The sequence below is a fragment of the Balaenoptera acutorostrata genome, chromosome 6, assembly GCF_949987535.1.
Source record: "Balaenoptera acutorostrata chromosome 6, mBalAcu1.1, whole genome shotgun sequence".
In the NCBI taxonomy this organism is placed as follows: Eukaryota; Metazoa; Chordata; class Mammalia; order Artiodactyla; family Balaenopteridae; genus Balaenoptera; species Balaenoptera acutorostrata.
In genome coordinates this window covers 91565442-91579303 of record NC_080069.1, presented here as the reverse complement: position 1 = coordinate 91579303, position 13862 = coordinate 91565442, and the positions used below count along the sequence as shown (strand labels likewise).

General features: G+C 47.3%; 1 protein-coding gene across 1 annotated transcript in view; it reads left to right on the top strand.

Annotated features, from left to right (window-relative positions):
* TRIM14 (tripartite motif containing 14) overlaps nucleotides 1-13862 on the top strand; it is an 83855-nt gene that overhangs the window by 35678 nt on the left and 34315 nt on the right. The window contains 2 exon segments of the mRNA XM_057549158.1: nucleotides 11184-11300; nucleotides 13663-13812. Of these exon segments, the coding sequence (XP_057405141.1) occupies nucleotides 11184-11300; nucleotides 13663-13812 (267 nt within the window).

Below are 13862 nucleotides of genomic sequence, written 5' to 3'. Positions count from 1 at the left end.
CTCAGAAAACTATAAGACACTGATGAAAGAAATTAAAGATGATACCAACAGATGGAGAGATATACCATGTTCTTGGATTGGAAGAGTCAATATTGTGAAAATGACTCTACTACCCAAAGCAATCTACAGATTCAGTGCAATCCCTATCAAATTACCAGTGGCATTTTTTTTTACAGAACTAGAACAAATCATCTTAAAATTTGTATGGAGACACAAAAGACCCCAAATAGCCAAAGCAGTCTTTTTTTTTTAAACACTCAATGGTCTATTTTTTTTTCTTTTTTTCTTTTTTTAAAATTTTTATTTATTTGTTTATTTATTTATGGCTGTGTTGGGTCTTCGTTTCTGTACGAGGGCTTTCTCTAGTTGCGGCAAGTGGGGGCCACTCTTCATCGCGGTGCACGGGCCTCTCACTATCGCGGCCTCTCTTGTTGTGGAGCACAGGCTTCAGACGCGCAGGCTCAGTAACTGTGGCACACGGGCCCAGTTGCTCCGCGGCATGTGGGATCTTCCCAGACCAGGGCTCGAACCCGTGTCCCCTGCATTGGCAGGCAGATTCTCAACCACTGCGCCACCAGGGAAGCCCCCAAAGCAGTCTTGAGGGAAAAAAACGGAGCTGGAGGAATCAGACTCCCTGACTTCAGACTATACTACAAAGCCACAGTAATCAAGACAATATGGTACTGGCACAAAAACAGAAATATAGGGGGCTTCCCTGGTGGCGCAGTGGTTGAGAGTCTGCCTGCCAATGCAGGGGACACGGGTTCGAGCCCTGGTCTGGGAGGATCCCACATGCCGCGGAGCAACTGGGCCCGTGAGCCACAATTACTGAGCCTGCGCGTCTGGAGCCTGTGCTCCGCAACAAGAGAGGCCGCAATAATGAAAGGCCCGCGCACCGCGATGAAGAGTGGCCCCCACTTGCCGCAACTAGAGAAAGCCCTCGCACAGAAACGAAGACCCAACACAGCCATAAATAAATAAATAAATAAATAAAAATTGTATAACTTTAAAAAAAAAAAAACAGAAATATAGATCAGTGGAACAGGATAGAAAGCCCAGAGATAAACCCACGCACCTATGGTCAACTAATCTATGACAAAGGAGGCAGGGATATACAATGGAGAAAAGACAGTCTCTTCAATACGTGGTGCTGGGAAAACTGGACAGCTACATGTAAAAGAATGAAATTAGAACACTCCCTAACACCATACACCATATTTTTGAGTTTAAAAATAAACTCAAAATGGATTAGAGACCTAAATGTAAGACCAGACACTATAAAACTCTTAGAGGAAAACATAGGAAGAACACTCTTTGACATAAATCACAGCAAGATCTTTTTTGATCCACCTTCTAGAGTAATGGAAATAAAAACAAAAATAAACAAATGGGACCTAATGAAACTTAAAACCTTTTGCAAAGCAAAGGAAACTACAAACAAGACAAAAAGACAACCCTCAGAATGAGAGAAAATATTTGCAAATGAATCAACAGACAAAGGATTAATCTCCAAAATATATAAACAGCTCATGCAGCTCAATATTAAAAAAACAAATAACCCAATCCAAAAATGGGCAGAAGACCTAAATAGACATTTCTCCAAAGAAGACAAACAGATGGCCAAGAAGCACATGAAAAGATGCTCAACATCACTAATTATTAGAGAAATGCAAATCAAAACTACAATGAGGTGTCACCTCACATCAGTTAGAATGGGCATCATCAGAAAATCTACAAACAACAAATGCTGGAGAGGGTGTGGAGAAAAGGGAACCCTCTTGCACTGTTGGTGGGAATGTAAATTGATACAGCCACTATGGAGAACAGTATGGAGGTTCCTTAAAAAACTAAAAATAGAATTACCCTATGACCCAGCAATCCCACTACTGGGCATATACCCAGAGAAAACCATAATTCAAAAAGACACACGCACCCCAATGTTCATTGCAGCACTATTTACAATAGCCAGGTCATGGAAGCAACCTAAATGCCCATCGACAGACGAATGGATAAAGAAGATGTGGTACATATATACAATGGAATGTTACTCGGCCATAAAAAGGAACGAAATTGGGTCATTTGTAGAGACATGGATGGATCTAGAGACTGTCATACAGAGTGAAGTAAGTCAGAAAGAGAAAAACAAATATCGTATATTAACGCATATATGTGGAACCTAGAAAAATGGTACAGATGAACCGGTTTGCAGGACAGAAATAGAGACACAGGTGTAGAGAACAAACGTATGGACACCAAGGGGGGAAAGTGGCAGGCGGGGTGGTGGTGGGATGAATTGGGAGATTGGGATTGACATATATAAACTAATATGTATAAAATAGATAACTAATAAGAACCTGATGTATAAAAAAATAAATAAAATTCAAACATTCAAAAAAAAATGAACAACTAGTGACACCTACAACAACAAGGATGAATCTCAAATGCATCGTGCTAAGTGAAAGAAGCTAGACTTAAAAGGACAAATATGTATGCATCTATTTATATGACATTCTGGAAAAGGCAAAACTATGGGGATGGAAAACAGACCACTAGTTGCCAGTGGCTGAAGTTGAGGAAGGGTTGGCTACAGAGGGGCAGCAGGAGGTATTTTGGGGAGTGATGGAACTGTGCCATATCTTGATTGTCAAAATAAACTGTATGCGAAAAAAAAAAAGAAAAATGAGTGTTTGGAAGGTGGCTGGATAAAAAATCAGAATACAAAAATGAATTGCATTTTTACATACCAAGAGTGCTTAGAAAATGTAAATATTTTCAGTAGAATAAGAGAAGAGTGAATACCTAAGAATAAATGAGCAAGACTTACTAGGAGAGGGCTTCCCTGGTGGCACAGTGGTTAAGTATCCACCTGCCAATGCAGGGGACACAGGTTCGAGCCCTGGTCCAGGAAGATCCCACATGCTGTGGAGCAACTAAGCCCGTGCGCCACAACTACTGAGCCTGTGCTCTAGAGCCCATGAGCCACAACTGCTGAGCCCGTGTGCCACAACTACTGAAGCCCGCGTGCCTAGAGCCTGTGCTCTGCACCAAGAGAAGCCACCACAATGAGAAGCCCATGCACTGCAACGAAGAGTAGCCCCCGCTCGCCGTAACTAGAGAAAGCCCGCGTGCAGCAACGAAGACCCAACGCAGCCAAAAATAAATAAATTAAAAAAAAAAAAGACTTACTAGGAGAAAATTACAGAGGATCATTGAAAGACTAATATTGAAGATGCCCTAAGTAAATGGAGATATGTACCATGTTCATGAAGAGCCACTTTTTATCCCTCCTCCAAATGTCCACAGCATTCTCCTTTTTATGACATATTCTACAACACATTCCTTTCTTAGGATGTCATGCCCTGAGTACTTTGAATTAGAGTCACTTGTGTTTTTCTGGTAGCACCTCCTAATGTACTTGCAATGGGGGGTGGGGGGGGAAGAACCAGTACTTTGCTTACCCATATATCACCTTTTGGACACACACAGTTGGCGCTTATAAATTTTCATCAATTGAACAAATCTGTTCTCCATTTCTATACTTTTGCCATTTTAAGAATGTCATACAAATGGAACCATACAGTATGTAGCCTTTTGCACTTGACTGCTTTTACTCAGTATAATTCTCTAGAGATTCATCGAGGTTGTTGTGTGTATCAACTGCTCATTCTTTTTTATTGCTGAGTAGTATTCTGTGGTGTGGTTGCACACAGTTTGTCAAACCATTCACTGTTGAAGGCCATCTGGACTGTTTCCAGTTTGGAGCTGTTAGGAATGAAGCTGCTATAAACATTTGTGTACAGGTTTGTTTTTTTTTTTTTTAATATTATTTGAATTTATTGTATCATGAATATCACTAACAAAACATCAGAGGGGAGAAGGAAGAGAATTTATACCTAAAAGGAATCAATTCAAGAAGTAGAATAAACATAGCAATATAAAAATATTAATTAGAAAACATACATACATATACAAGAATGGTCTATTGTGGAACTGAAGTTTCATTTGTGTGTACAGGTTTCTGTGTGAACATAAGTCAGTTCATTTTTCTGGGATAAATGCCTAGGAGTGCAATCCCTGGATCATAAAGTAGTTACACGTTCAGTTCTATAAGAAACTGCCAAGATATTTTCACAAATAATTTTATAGCATAAGCAAAATATTACATGGAACATATTTCTCCTAAAAAGTTCTTTGCTGTTTATCTGAAATTCAAATTTTACTAGGTAGCCTCTATTTTTATTTGCTAAATCTGGCATCTCTATTCCCAGGTGATGCCAATGCTGCTGGTTTACAAACTACATTTTCAGCAGCTAGGCTCTATTCTAGTTCTTTTTTATCATTAGGAAAAACTTTCAAACCCAAAGGTAGGTTAAAAACAATATAATGAACTCTTCATACTCAGATTCTAGAATCTTGAAGACTTTGCCACTCTTGCTTCATCCATCCCCTTTTTTCCCCTGAAGTTTTGTTTGTTTGTTTGTTTTTTAAGATTTTTTTTTTTTTTGATGTGGACCATTTTTAAAGTCCTTATTGAATTTGTTACAATAGTGCTTCTGTTTTATGTTTTGGCTTTTTTGGCCACGAGGCATGTGGGATCTCAGCTCCCCGACCAGGGATCAGACCCGCACCCCCTGCATTGAAAGGCGAAGTCTTAACCACTGGACCGTCAGGGAAGTCCCCTCTGAAGTTTTTTTTTAAAGCAAATCCTGGACAGTTTGTCATTATACCCCCACAAAGTTCAGTTTGCAATTCTAAAAAATAGTAACATTTTCTGACATATCCACAATGCTAGGATCACAGCATCAACAATATCTCCTGTGCCAACCGATTGCCTGTTATGTAAAAATGCCTTTGATTGCCTCATAAATGCCTCTTTGCACCTGGTTTGTTTGAATCAGGATCAAGAAAGGTCCACGCATTGCATTTGGTTGGCATTTTCTTAAGTAACCACATCCAGTGTGACGGAACAGAGGGGAGAGGCTGAGAGAGGGAAAGGACACACATGCTGGTCCCATCGTGCAGTGCCTACCTGGGCAGATAGGCCTGCCGGCCCTTTTTCATGTAGTCAGCGGGGACAGGGCTTATGCTGTGCCTTTATTAGCCCATTTTCTAGGAAGTATTGCCTCATCATACAGATGAGAATGCTGAGGCTCAGGGAGCTGACTGCCTGAAAGACCCTGAGCAGGAAGGGTGAGGACCCAGACCTGGGCATGGTCTTGGGCCCCACTCTCATTCAGCTGACCTGCACTCCTGAGGTTTACCTCTGGTTTACATTGGCTCCTTGTCAGTTACCAGGGATTAAGTCCCATCCGGGCACAGAGAGTGTTAGTAAAGGAAGGAAGGAAGAGACAAGCTAGCTAATTCTTTATTGGAGCGTAGGATTGGAAGGTGCCTGGCCTCACCACCATGTCCCAGAAGTTATTCTCAGAAGGGCCAGGCTGTCCCAGGTGGTGTCAGGTGTCCCGAGGGGAGTGACTCCGCAGTCCCTTCCTCTTGCACTCTGTGACCCAGGGTGAGCCCGTTGCAGCGTGGCTCTTGCAGCCTAGGCAACCAAGGGCTGTGCTCTGGGAACAAAGGCACAGTGGGAAGGTCTGGGGACAGGCCCGCCCTGAGCCTGGGGACATGCCAGGTTGGGCTCTGGACCCTGGCGCCCGGCCTACAGCAGACCCACCCCATCAGAGTGGGAGGTGGACTTTGCTGTGAGGTGTGGAGGTCGGGAGGAATGCCAGCAAAAGCAGGCAGAGCCCTGGGGGTGGGCCCTGCAGCATCACTGGGAGTGGACCAGACCAGAGTCGGGCATGGGCCTGAGGGGCCAAACGGACACATGGCGAACAGGTGCCTGGGAGCAGGGGGGAGGGGAGCACTTCACTGCTGCGCTCTTAGAGGCCAGCTGGACCCTTCTTAAGCCTGTGTCAGACCATGTCACTCCCTTGCCTAAACACCTCCCAGGACCCCCCATTGCCTGCACACAAATTCCTGCCTTTCTCATCAAAATCCTTCATCCCCATCCCAGCTGACGTTTTGAACCTTAGAGCCTTCCACAGCATATACATGTGCCCTCCACACTCAGGTTCCCCTTCTAGAAATGCAGGGTGTGGGCTAGTCTATTTTACTTTTTTATTTGAGGGGGAAGTCTCTTCCAGTTCTAGGGGTCTCTTAAGCCTGGAAAAGAACATGTTCAAGGAATGGGTCCTCTGCCTTCAAATATCAAGGAGCTGGCCTGGGACCGGGGGAGTGGGATGGGAGTGGAGGTATCTATGTGGTCCCAAAAGACAGAGCTAGAACCAGAAATGGAGAGTGAGGGGAGCAGGGAGGGCCACAGGGAGGCTACACCAGGCTCCGAGTAAGAAACGCTTTCTCACAGTTCAGCAAGGTCTAAAAGTGGAATAAACCAGCTAGGGAGGAAGTGAGCTCCCCATCTCTGGAGGTAACCAAGCAGGGTTACCAGATAGCCTCTGCAGTTCACCACTTCCAGCCCTGGGTGTGGGGTTCTGTGGTGAACATTCCCCATGCTCATCTGTGTATGTGTGGGGAGGGCTGATGAATGATGCTCTGCCCTAAACGTTCCTGGGAACATGATTTGCATTTTAGCAGCTCGTGTGTTCTCAGGATTAGGGAATGCTCCTGTCATCTTTCCCCTGCTCAACTCTCTCTTCGGGGGAGCCCTCTGGCTAAGTCTCACCCCCTCTAGTTAGGACATGACTCATCTGTCCACTTGTCCATCTCTCCATGGGCATCTCTCTCTGTGCAGGGTGACTGTCTCCATGCCCACAGCCTCTCCCCTCTTCTCTGACCTCCTCTACTGTCCTACCCATCAGTCTACCTTCCCTGCTGTCTGCTTTAGGATCCTCTCTGCTTAAAACCTACCTAAGGCCCAGCCTTTCTGACTTGAAATGCCTCCCCTTCACCCTAGCCTGGTCAAAGTCTCCCTTTCTTTAAGGCCCAATTGAAAGGCCTCCTCCTCCAGGAAGGCTTCTTTGATTAATCCCCCCCCGCCCGGGCCTTTCTTCTGCCTCTGCTTCTCTCTGTGAGCCCTGAGTACACTACATCCTGTCACCTCCACAGATTGGAGGCTCCTGCAGGGCGTGGACCATGAGTAATTCATCTTTTGCCACCACTTGCACGCAGCATAGGACCTGGCACATAGTAGGTCCTCAGTGAAAGGCCTGCATGATGCTGATGATAACTATGGTGTGAGGATAGCAAGAGGCAGACCAAGAGTGAGAGGAAGCTTTCCCAGTTCTCATGGTTCTGCCGTGGATGGAGTGGCTCTGATTGTCAACCCTTCTGATCCCCAGCTTCTGCATTATCAATGGGGATTTTTGCACTACTTCCTGGGGTGGTTGGAGGTAAATAATATTAGCAGAGCCCCTAGCACAGGGCCTGGCACATAAATGACTCCCTAAATTATGATTCCTGAAGAAAATACTTGCAAACCTCTTCCTTATAGATGTGATAATGCGCTTGAGTCCATCAGTGGGAATACCATCAAGACATAAATTTATTCACTGAGGGCCCCCTTGGAGCCATTGCCCATCAGTTGTGTAGGAAGTGGTAGGAGCCCCCGATGGAAGCTTGGCCTCACGCTAAGTACACCCCTGGGCCCCTCTGAAACATACTGAGCAACAATAAAACTGGGTAATTGTGATTAATTATTATCACAATTAATAAATGGGTGAGTTCTGATGAACTTAAACTGGTGAATTTCCTGAGAGCTTACCATGTACAGGCAGAGTCTTTTTCTTTTTTTTTTTTCTTTCTTTCTTTTTTTCATTTGGCCGTGCTGCGCGGCTTGCGCATCTTAGTTCCCCAACCAGGGATCGAACCCAGGCCCCAGCAGTGAAAGCGCTGAGTCCTAACCACTGGACCACCAGGGATTCCCGAGGCAGAGTCTTAAGCACTTTATGTGTATGAACTCATTTAATCCTCATACCCACCCTATGAGATTCTACTACTGTTGCCATTTTGTAGATGAAGAAACTGAGGCACAGAGAGCTGAGGTCACTTGCCCCAGGTCACACAGCAGTAAGTGCTGTAGCAGGGATTCAAACCCAGGAAGCCAGGTCAGCCTGCCTGCCTAACCTCTTCTACACTGTGCAGCCTACTTCTGCCTCCCATGTCCACCTGGGCTGTGGGGAGGGTCTCCCGAGGCCATGACTCTGATGCTGTTCTGGGGACAGCCGGCTCCCTGTGAGCCCTAGAGGTCACAACAATAGTCCTACATCCTCTCCCATCCTGGCAACTGAGGTCCCCCACCCACCTGGCTCTGCCTTATGGGTCCTACAGTCCCATCCACTCCGTCTGCCCCAGGGCGGCCCCTCAGAGACTCGGAGGTGGCGTCTCTCCAGGCTGAGCAGCTGCCTGGGGTCTACAAGGAGGGCAGGTGTATCTCCTCTGATTTAGAGCCTGCACCCCCGTAAATCAGAGGCCTGTCCCTGGCTGACTGCTGGCCTAATGGGCTGAAAGGCAGCAGTGGCCTCCTAATTATAAATGTCCCTGCCCTGACAGGGCTTTTAGCAGCCCGGTCAATAGCCCATCAGACTGGCTAATGTCTGGTAATGTCAGTCCTCCACACAAACCCTTTTAGACACAGAGCCTGCCAGCCTCTGGGGAGCACCAGCCATCCCTTGCTTGCTGAGAAGGAAGAGAAGCTGTGTGGGGCTGGGGCCTCTGCTCTTAGAGGCCTGGGAGGAGCACCCATCAGAGCCAGGCATGGCTCTCAGGCACCTCCAGGCCTGAGGCAGACAATGTACTGAGGCTCTCTTCCCTGCCCAGGGGCTCATTTTCTCTATCCTTGGAGGAGCCAGACCCATCTGAAAGAAATGGAACTTTCGCTCACCTCCTCACACATCATTATCAAATGACACAAGTCCAAAGTCTTTCCTTTATTTTCTCTCTCTCTCTCTCTGAATGTGTATGTGAAAGTACTTTTTTTCCTGAACCCTTTGAGGGTAAGTTACGTACATCTTTGCTCTTTATCCCTAAATACTTGTGTGTTTCCTAAAAATAGGAATATTCTCTTACATAACTGCAGTACATTGCCAAATTCACTCAGTTTAACGTTGCAACAATACTTTAATCTACCATTCACATTCCAGTTTGTCAAATAATGTGCTTTATAGCGTTCCCCCTCCAGGAAGGGATCCAGTCTAGGGTGAGGTTTCTGAGACCCTTCCCTGCGGGGCAAGATCGGAATTGGGCAGAGTACTTCTGAAGGGGAGCCCGGGACCACGGCCTGTTTGCAGAGCTACTAAGATGCATGCATAAAACCGCCGTGAACCAGTCTCGGTTGTCTGTCCCCTAGTTTGCCAGGGGTGAACAGGGGCGTCCTGTGTCTGTTCTCACAGCAGCTCCCTGCTTTGCTGCCCTAATAAGCAAGGCCAGGGACCATCACTGGTCTTTGCTTCGTCTCCCTTGGGCACGGTCTCAGGACGTCCCACAAGAGTGCAGTGGTCTCTGCAGAGTTGGGGAGGTGAGGGAAGGAGAGACCGTGGGTATTCCCTGAGCTCACTCTGTTCTTCAAAATTAATTTTTAAATATCCTGAGACAGTTAGTTCTGTGAAGTCAAGTACTACGTCTTATGTTCACCCAGCACCTCGCACAGGGCCCGTGCCCTAGGTTCCTCGTAAAGATGGGGTGAATGGGTGGGTGTTGGCCAGTTTTCTTCTCCAGTTTCTCCCTCACTTAGATATAAAAGTGGAGCCTTCCGGTGGGTGGGCTCTAGAACCTGAGGCTGGCTAGTGGATCCTTGCATTGGCAGGCAGAGGGCCTGGTCCTGGTCCCTGTACTGCCAGGGCCATGCAGTGTGGTGTGTAAAATGAGTGTGTTGGTCCCTGCCAGCTGCTCGTTTCTATGGATGAACTGGTGTAGTTGTCCCATGGCCCAGGAAATCTCAGCTTCAGCACTATGTAGCCTGGGCTGTGAAAACTGTGTCCTCCTAGCACCTAGATGGGAATTCTCAGCAGGAAGGAGGGGAAGGGAAGGAAATGCTCTTTCTTTTTAATTGAAGTGTGACTCACATACCATAAAATTCACCACTTAAGTGTACAATTCAATGAGTTTTAGATATTCACGTGGTTGTGTAACCATCACCACTAATTTGAAAATAATTTTATCACCCCCAGAAACCCCACACCCATTAGCAGTCACTCCGCATTGCCCCCTCCCCCCAGCCCTAGGCAACCACTAATCTGCTTTCAGTCTTTATGGATTTACCTATTCTGGATCCCACCGCCCACCCCCGTCCCCCCACTGCATGGCATGCAGGATCTTAGTTCCCTAGCCAGGGATTGAACCCAGGCCCTCGGCAGTGAAAGTGCTGAGTCCTAACCACTGGACCGCCAGGGAATTCCCCCTATTCTGGATTTTTTTTTTTCATATCATTATTCAGGGTTCTGAATTCCAGGTACCAGGGGATGTGTTCATTTGCTCAAGCAGTAAAACCACATCTGGTACATCATCTAGTGGAATCATGCAGTATGTGGCTTTTTATGTCTGGCTTCTTCCACTTAGCATGATGTTTTCAAGGTTCACCCACGTCAAAGCATGTGTCAGTACTTCATTCCCTTTTTTGGCTGAATAATATTTCATCGTGTGAATATACTACATTTCAGATATCCATTTATCCATTGATGGACATCTGGATTGTTTCCACCTTTTGGCTATTATGAATAATGCTGCCGTGAACATTGGTGTACAAGTCTTTTTGTAGACCTATGTTTTTATTTCTCTTGGGGCTGTCCCTAGAAGTAGAATTACGGGGTCATACACTAACTCTGTGTAACCTTTTGAGGAGCTGCCAGACTATTTTCCACAGTGGCTGCACCATTTCTGCATTCCCGCCAGCAGTATACGAAGGGAAACATCCTTTTACTGAACACCTACCATGTGCTAGGCACTGTGCTAGACCCTTCCCACACCTCATCTCCTATGATCCTCACACGAATGATCTGAAATACCTACCATCGCCTCTATTTTACTGAGGAAGACACTGAGGCTCAGGGAAGTTCCGTGACTCCCCCAGGATCACACAGGGGTTAGTGGTAAGTCCTAGATTCACTCCCAGTTCTGTCCCGTACGTTTTCTTGTCTACTCGGTGATTGCTGGCTGCCCGAGGGACCCTCCAGGTGCTAAAGTGGCATTAGCCCCCTCCCTCCCCAACCTTCCTGGGTACTGTTTTACAGACGGGAAAGTTGGACCCCCACTACCCGAAGGTCTGCGGGCACAGAGGGAACGTCTTAGACGTCAAATGGAACCCTTTCAATGATTTTGAGATCGCCTCCTGTTCTGAAGATGCCACGGTGAGTGTCAGTGCGTGAGGCGGTTCTCTTTCCCGAGAGGAGTGGGACTGGGGCAGAGGGAGACAGAACGGTGTCTGGACTCAGCTCTGACCTTCCTGACTCCTTCATCCTTCACGAGGTGAGGTCACTGTGTGCGGAGGGGGTAAGTTAGATTGAGGAGGAGAAGCTCTGGGCTCCGTGGGACTTGGGGTACCACCCCTCCTCTCTATGGGCCTCAGTTCCCCCATCTATAAAATGAGCATAATAGCTCCCAACCGTCTAATGAAAATCCAGTGAGATTCATTTCACAGTGGGAAAGCCCATCTTTTGGGGGAACTATAAAATGCTGTGAAGGGCATTTTTACTGTGGCCCGAAAATATTGTGCCACATAATCTCATAGACAGTGGGGAGGGAAGATTTAAAAGGATAAGAGTGGGAGCATTAAATGAATGTGAACACCGAAACCATCCCAAAAGCTTCAGTCCTACCAACTTTTTGAGCCCCTGTTCTGTACCAGGATCATAGTCCCTGACTCCACAATGTTTGGTGTTATTTATAACGTATTCTCTGCCTACTTCTAAAACTCAGCGCGTATGGCTTAAAACAAAAGACACAGATATGATCAGATGATTGAAATAAGGATGAGAGTCATAGTTACCCTTTATTGTGAGCCCACTGTGTCCCTGACTCTCATTACACATATCATTTCACTCAGTCTTCCCAGCAACCCCACAAGGTAGGATGGTTTTCTGATGCAAAAGCTGAGGATCTGAGAAGTGTAGCAATTTGCCCAAGGTCACACAGTTTGTGGAGGCAGAGGCAGAGTTCCGACTAAGGCCTGATTCCAGAGCCCGATCTTTTTCCACTGAGCTGTTCCACTTCCCTAAAGAGCAGCAGCCACAGATGGAGGAATTTAACTCTGGAGGGTTGCAGCTGTTGAATTCCAGGCTTAGCTTGGAGCTGCCTGGCAGCCAAGGCAAAAAAAAAAGGAAATAGCCTCACTGTCTGATCAAAGGAAACAGACCCGTTCATAGAGAGAAGCAGGTAGAAAATTATAAGAGGACTTGTGTCATTTTCCATATAAGGGTTGCTGAGGAGCATAAAGGACAGTGTCTGCCGACGTGGCTTCACCAAAGGGACAGCCGGGCCCTGTGAGAACTGACCTTGTCTCAAATGAGTGTAAGGCTTCTGACAGGATATCAAGTATCTGACTCTGTGTTCACTCCTGGAATACCTGCCCTTTCAGGCCTGCTTTGAAGGCTCCCTTCAAGGTCTTTATTAAATTCCTAGCTAGCCTCATCACCCGTCCCTTCCCAGTTGCCTCGGGGGCAGAAGGAGTGGACACAACTATTGGGAGTGGCAGGGCTGACCCTCTAGCTCTGAGGGATGGTGTCTTTTTCTACCAAACAGGCCTGCCCAGAGTCTGTCCTCCAGCCAGGTCCAGTTCTGTTTGGTAACAGCCCAGACCAGACTCCATCTTTCTGGAGCCTGGCACTACTGTGAGGCTGGCTTTCTGGTCTGAAATCCAAGATGACCAGGAAATAAATGCTGAATTAAAAGCAAAGTCTACCTGAAAGCCCATATATCCTAAGAGAAAGAGGACATACAACCACATAGGGGCCTGAGAGCCCTGCAGGACAATAAGGGACGTTAAGTCAACACCAGCCTGGGCTCTGTCGCCCTCTGTCATCCTGTGTTCCTCCATGTGTATGCCTCTGTGATGGGGAGATGACTTCCTACCATGTAAGCCCTTTCCATCCTCAACAACACTGCTCGGGAAGGAATCCCCAGCCCCTCCTCCCAGGCCCTCACTGTGGAATACAGGCCTGTGACCCCATCCAACCCTGCCTTCTGGCCTTTAGTCTTCCGGGCCATCCAAGGGGACCCCTATAACGGAAGGGGTTGGGGGTTGTCCCTGCCCTGTCCTGCTCCAGAGACTGCGCTGGCTCCCTAGCTCCCTGAGGAGATAGTATAAACCCTTTCTCCTGGCATTTGAAGCTCTACCCTGAGCCTTTGGGACCAGGAGGGGGTAGAGCACTGTACTTTGAGGGGTATTCTAGGCTGAGAGGCAGGTTTGCTCTGACATCCAGCCTGGGAATCAGGCCTGTGGCCCATCCACTCACCCACTGCCTCAGGTCGCTAAGAATGGCAAAGATTACCAGAGGCCTAGGCTCATCTCCAGCCCCTGCTTGGGCTGGAGGACCTTGGCAAAGCGCCTGTCTCTCTGAGGGGCCCCAGCTGCCTCTCCATTGAGTGAGAGGTAGATACAGAGAGAGCTCCCCCGGACTGTCTGCGGAGCACTGCCAGTTCTGTGGCTCAGGGTCGTGGGCGGCCAAGGTGACCCCAGCTAACCCTTCCCTTGGGCCATGTCTTCCCTGACAGATTAAAATCTGGGACATTCCCAAGCAGCTGCTGGCAAAGAACCTCACAGCCTTCAAGAAGGAGCTGGTGGGCCATGCCCGCAGAGTGGGCCTGGTGGAGTGGCACCCCACAGCTGCCAGTATCCTCTTCAGCTCCGGCTATGACTACAAGGTGGGTCTGTGTATTAGTTTCCTAGGGCTACCCTGACATATGACCAAACT